The sequence below is a fragment of the Apteryx mantelli genome, chromosome 1 (assembly GCF_036417845.1).
Source record: "Apteryx mantelli isolate bAptMan1 chromosome 1, bAptMan1.hap1, whole genome shotgun sequence".
NCBI lineage: Eukaryota > Metazoa > Chordata > Aves > Apterygiformes > Apterygidae > Apteryx > Apteryx mantelli.
Genome location: NC_089978.1, coordinates 132,400,500 through 132,406,499, shown reverse-complemented (window position 1 = coordinate 132,406,499; position 6,000 = coordinate 132,400,500). Strand labels below are relative to the sequence as shown.

At 49.3% G+C, this 6,000-nt stretch overlaps 1 protein-coding gene across 2 annotated transcripts in view; it reads left to right on the top strand.

Annotated features, from left to right (window-relative positions):
- Window positions 1-4,591: 4,591 nt before the first annotated feature.
- Window positions 4,592-6,000, top strand: part of GSK3B (glycogen synthase kinase 3 beta) — a 156,572-nt gene continuing 155,163 nt past the window's right edge. For both annotated transcript variants that reach the window (XM_067302234.1, XM_067302233.1), the window contains exon 1: window positions 4,592-4,833. In XM_067302234.1, the coding sequence (XP_067158335.1) occupies window positions 4,746-4,833 (88 nt within the window). In that variant the 5' untranslated portion in view covers window positions 4,592-4,745. The remainder of the gene's footprint in view (window positions 4,834-6,000) is intronic.

Below are 6,000 nucleotides of genomic sequence, written 5' to 3'. Positions count from 1 at the left end.
TGTGAAATGTAAACAACCAACCAAGCAACCAAAAAAGTCCCCCTGCTATTGAGCTTTTTAAAGATTCGTTCTATCCAAAAATAGTACCAGTTTTCTAATTCACTGCCACCTTATGGCATTTTAGAGAGATAACACTTCAGTAATTTCTATCAGATGCTCAGTACTTTCAGGCACCCTCCCTGAGAACTTGGATGTTACAAAAATGCTTTAATTTTGTATTGTAGCAGCTGTAAAGCTGTCTTTCACATCCAGATTTGGAACAATATTAATGTCTGAGACACTGGATTATTCTTGCCTGTGAAAACTGATCATTAAAACGTCTAATGTCTGAGACACTGGATTATTCTTGCTTGTGAAAACCGATCATTAAAACGTCAATTCTATTTATATTTACAGATTCTAAAGGGAGGTCATTTCATCAGCCAAGGGGCCAAAAATAAATATGAACTTTGCAATGTTGTCAAAAGAGAATCTTTCAATCTAAAAGAGCAATTAGCTCACTCATGATTTTCCCAAATGATTTTAACCATCAGTACATTTTTGAAATCAAGAATGAAGGCTTAACAGATGCCCTTATTATGTGTTTATGGGTTCTGTGATAGCAAACTAGACAGTCTTAACTAAGGAAATAATCTATTAAGAAAATAACAGAAACTGGAGATGGATGGTATTTATCTGGTCTTCAAATGCATAACAATTCTCCTTTAAATATGTGTGTGTGGTTTCAAGGTAGATGAGCAGAAAACTCTGTGACTTAAGTGGACAGGTTTTGGAGAGTTCATTGGTTAATAATTACTTGGAAATGTGGGCAGGGTTGGCTAAAGGGAAACAGAGCAGCTGGGATTTTTGTAGTGTACATTCCCCAAGTGGGTGGATAGTGCTGGGATTTGGAAGAGCGAGATTAGCAGTAACTGACAGTTTTGGTTTTGATATGGATTGTTTTGGTACTGAAGTGGAAACTGGGTGATTTTAGGGAATGGATATACCATGTTCAGGAGTACAAGTATGAGGCTTGTTTTTTTCCCGAGTTAACCTTGTTCTCCATAAGTGAATGAAGTTGATGTTTCATTTATGAGGTTGCAGACTTGTCATAGAGTTTTAAAAGACATGTTGCAAAGGGATAATGTCAGCGTAAATTATGCATTGATGTGATTTTTATTTAATAGTCTTATGGATAATGATGAACGCTAATGTAAAGACATCATGGTCCCACTCGTCCTACCCCCGCTGCCATTTTTCAGACTGACTGTTTTGTCAAACAACAATGCTCGGGGTCTCTCTTAGGTCAATTCCACTGCTTGTGTGGTCTTCTGAAGTAACTTAATCAGAATGTAAGAAAATGTGATTTGCGTTGGTGTTGGTGCTCAAGGCCAAAAAACGATTTCAAGCTCTGCTTTAAAACATGACTGGAACGTCTGATGGTGCATTTCAGGCAGAAGAAAGTTGGACACTGCCAAGTTGTCCTTTGTCTTTTTAGTTAAGATCACTCCATATTAGAGAACTAAACCAATCTGTAGCCCAAATTACTGGCCCCTGCTTTCTTCCCCTTCCATCCCCAGTCGTCTTGGCTGGGGTGAAGAATTATACCAAAATAGGAGAGAACATGTCATTTTTGTGGTTGGTGACTTAACTGAGACTGTGTCTTAGCAATGCTCGATACAGTGGTGTATCCAAGGGGTCTAGAGTGATGAGTGAGGTAGGGTGGTTTGGGGCTGGCTGCAGTACCGTTTGAACACCGTGACTTCAGACTGTCTCTTTTAGCCCTTGATAAGGCACGCCAGCTTCAACTTTTAATTTTCCAGCTGTACAGAGCTGCACAGGTAGCTCATGAAGAACCAAACCTTAAACAGTCCTAGGTCCTTTGTAATAGGTAAAAATCACACATAATTTATCAGACAGTGAAAAGGTTTCTGGCAAACCAAGCAAAGTGCTGAACAGGACCATTTTGAGAGAGTGAGTTTGTTTTTTGCTTTGGAACAAAGCTCTTGCAAAGGATAAACGTTAGATGCCTTTGGCTTGATCTTTGTTTGCTCACAGCAATGCCGTTTAGAATGGAACCGAAAAAAGTAAAAGACTGGCAACGCTTTGATGTCTTGAAAAAAAAGAAGCAACTGTTATTTAGACTCTTAACACCAGCAAAAAAATGCTTCTGCTAGTCTAAGTTATTTTCTTGGTGATATAAACTATTCTGGCAAGAACACTCCCCCCCCCCCCCCCCCCCAGTGGCATAAGCAAGAGGTACTCAATTTTTGCTGAGGTCTGCTGAGCAATTTTCCTGGGGTCACAGCAGGGAGCAGCGCCCCAGCTCCGGCTTTGCCAGGGCTGGCAGCTGTTGCCCTGTGGATGCGTAAGAGCCCTGAAGAAGCGTGAGCCCTTCCTGAAGACCGTTGCGATAAACGCCCAGGACTCTGGGCTGAGCCAAGCCAAACCTGCTCATGGTGGCACCAGGACTGGGCTATGAGGGCCATTTTGGTGGCTCTAAACTAACCCCTATTTCCTGTAACAGTGTTTTGCTGGTAACAGCCTCATTGAGACCTTTATAGGAGGTCCTGTTTGTTTTTTTTTTCCCCTTCACTTAGTCCAGTTTCTGCAAAATACATATATCACTCCTCACATCCCTCTGCTCCTAACCACAACGTGACTTCCAGCATTGCCAACACAGTTTTGTTTTTTAAAAGCCAGGTTATCACATCACTGTTTGTTTTCCATGGCCAGGGAGTTTTTCCACCAAACATCCCAATGGCCCATAACAAGCAGTATTTAATGTAGTGGCAATGGCAAGTTTAAAGGTTCGTATTTTATGGCTTAACGCAGTTAGGAATGAAAAACATTCATGCTTCTATGCTGGGGAGGGTCAGAGGTTCTAACTGCAACTCAACACCTGATCCTTTTATGCAGATAAAATTACTTTAGGACATTCAGACGAGCTAAGGAGATGGGGTGCAGGCACAGGCCAGTCCAGGCCGCCACACACCCCTCCCTACGCCTGCGCGGCGGCAGCAACACTGTGCATGCGCGCTCCCCTCCCCCCGGCCCCGCCCTGCGCCCCCAGTGAGGTCATAAAGGTGAGCGAGGCGGAGCGCGGCGCTGCATGGCTTGGCGGCGCCGCTCGGCGCTGCCGAGCCCCAATGGGAGCGGACGCTCCCAACAGCCCCGGGCTGCGGATTGGTCCCGCGCAGGCAGCTGGATGGCGTCTTCGGACCGCCTCATCCCCGCCAGCCAATCAGAGGTCTCCACCGGGGAAGCCAATCGGAGCTCGGATCCGTTCTCCGCCTCAAGCTGCGGCTTGAAGCCGTCCCAGAACTGTGTAAGAGAGCGCGTCCCTCCATTGGCTCTCCCTCTTCGGCTATCTTCGGGTGGGCCCGGTAATGGTCGAAAGAGAGGACTTCTTCCTATTGGCTCCCCGATCGCGCTGCTAGGGCGGCGGCAGCGATTTCCGATTGGGTCTGTGCTCTTCTTCGGGGAGATTCGGCTGCGCCCGTAACGACTTCGTGATTGGTTACGAGCCGTTACAGGCATTTCTGTAGCGGCCTCAGGATTGGTCCCGAGGAGGCTCGGATGTTTCCGTAAGGGCCTCGGGCTGGCGAGTGCGTCGGGCTCTTCGGCTGGGTATTCACAGAAGGTGCTTAGGGCCGTTCCGCAGCGTAGGGCGGCAACGGGCATAGGCGGCTGCGCGGCTTTGGCACACACACAGAGCGCAGCAGCAGGAGCCGGGCACGCAGCGGAGGCAGCAGCGGGGACAAAGGGACTGATCGGCAGAAACGGGGAGGGGGGCCCGGCAGGAGGCAGCCGGCGCCGGGAGGAAGCGGCAGGAGCCTTTAGCCGGGCGGGCGAGTCCCATGTGCCTTGGACGCCCGGGAAAGCAGCAGCAACAGCCGCCGCCGCCAGCGCTCTGAAGCCGGCTGACGAGGAGCTGGGGAGCCGCCGCCGCTGTCATGGCCTGCACCGCCGCCTCCGGCCGCCGCCCGCACTGCAGCCTCCCCAGCCTGAGCCGCCGCCAGCTGCCCCTGCGGGCGCAATGAGGAGCCACGCCGGAGCCACCGCCGCAGCGCCGCACTGAGAAGCCTTAGCGAGCGAGCGAGGCCGCCCGGGCCGCTTCACCCCTACTCCGCCCGCCGCGGATCCCACCGCCCCTGCCGGATCCCCTTGCAAGCGGGGCGCATCACCTTCTGTCGGCGGATCCAGGAGCTCCGAGATCCTTCCGCCGGGGGGAAAATAGTCCCGTTCCCTGCTGCCTCCCGAAGAGGCGAGGGGGAAGAAAAGGAGAGGGGAGGGGGAAGAGGAGGAAAAAAGAAAAGAAAAGAAAAACCCAGCGACAGGATCAGAGGAGCCCGGCCATAAGCCTCTGCCCCATGTGACTGGCGCTCAGGGTGGGGGCAGCGAGGCCTAGCAAACCCCCATCGCTTCCCAGCCGGGAGAAGGCGCGGCGGGGACACTGCAGACTGGGTGGAGGCAGCTCTCGGACCCGCTGGCGCTGCCGGGAAGGATGGTTTTATAGGAGGAGGCGTGAGGCCGAGCCCCGAGAAGCGCGACCCGGAGAGCGAGCGGGGAGGGGGCTTCCCCGGGGGGGGGAGGGGGGCCGGGAGTTGGATGTGGCAGGTTTGACCCGTCTCCTCCGGCTGAGCGCGAGAGGAGGAGGAGGAGGAGGAGGAGGCGGCAGGCGGACCCGCCGGCGAGAGGAGCGGCCGCAGTGAAGACGGGAGGAGAAAGAGAGGTGATCAGGGGCAGAGAAAGCGAAAGAAACCATGTCAGGGCGGCCCAGAACCACCTCCTTTGCGGAGAGCTGCAAGCCGGTGCAGCAGCCCTCAGCCTTTGGCAGCATGAAAGTTAGCCGTGAGTATCGATTCGCCTCTGCGGGGCACATGCTGGGCTTTTAAAGGGTCTTTCACTGTGTGTGTGTGTGTGTGGGGGGGGGGGTTAGTTTTTTTATTTTTGGAGGGTCGGTAAATACAGTAATGTAATGGATCGGAGCCTGGTCAGTGGCAGAGTCCTGGGCTGCCTCTAGCCCTGGATGAGGCAGCTCCCTTTCTCTCCCCTTCCTTCCCCCTCATTAACCTTGAATAGACACACATCATGGTTTCGTTTGGGGCCTGTTTAACAAAAAATATATATATTTAGCAAAAAATATCGCTTGTTTTGTCTATTTCTGCAGCCTCATATCTCCACCAATATTGTGAGCTGCCCATTTGGCTAATTGAAAAGAATATTTCTTCGGAAAATGGATTGGAAGCTCCAGAGGCTGTATTTTTTTTTTTTTCCTCCTGTGAAAGGAGGAAATGAATTATGGGCCCATAGGTATGGTCGTGACATTCATGTTCATTATATGTTTTTAAAACTGTTGGTTCTTCTGGAGAAAGCTTAGAAGATTTTTCCAGGCACCCATAGACTGGGTGTGAGCACCTTTTGTAAGCCTTTTTTTGTTTTTTCTTAGGGGCTGCACTAAAAGGTGTCTCTGTAATATGAATCAGGCTCTGGTAAAATGCTCAATAGAGGGGATAAGGAAATCATTAATATGACATGTGAGTCAATGGAGTAGTTATTTCAAGCTCAGTATGCCTTTTCCAGTTTTCTGATCAGAGGAATTTTTCTTAAGAATGAGGCCTAGGCTTTATTCTGCACAGGCATGTTGTATATTGAGTAAGTGTTTAATATGTGCCCATCCTTCATATTCTAGCCAGTGGGATTGGCTATTTTGTGTGAATTGGAAATAATATAAAACCTTAATAAATGTACAGTGTGAATGGAAAAAGGCCCTATTCTGATTCACTAAAGATCAGCTACGTGCCTATAATACAGAATTTGTTGACTCCTGATTGAATATGTTCATATTAACAACTAAATTGTTCTCACAGGTTAATGTTAATAGCTTAGTTCTCAAAAGTATTTTCTTTTTTTCTTATGGAAGTGGAGGGTAGCATCATTACAGGACCTGGAATGCCTGATATGCATTACTGTTCAATCGATCTATTTGATACTTGCATATAGCCACACCTGACAGCA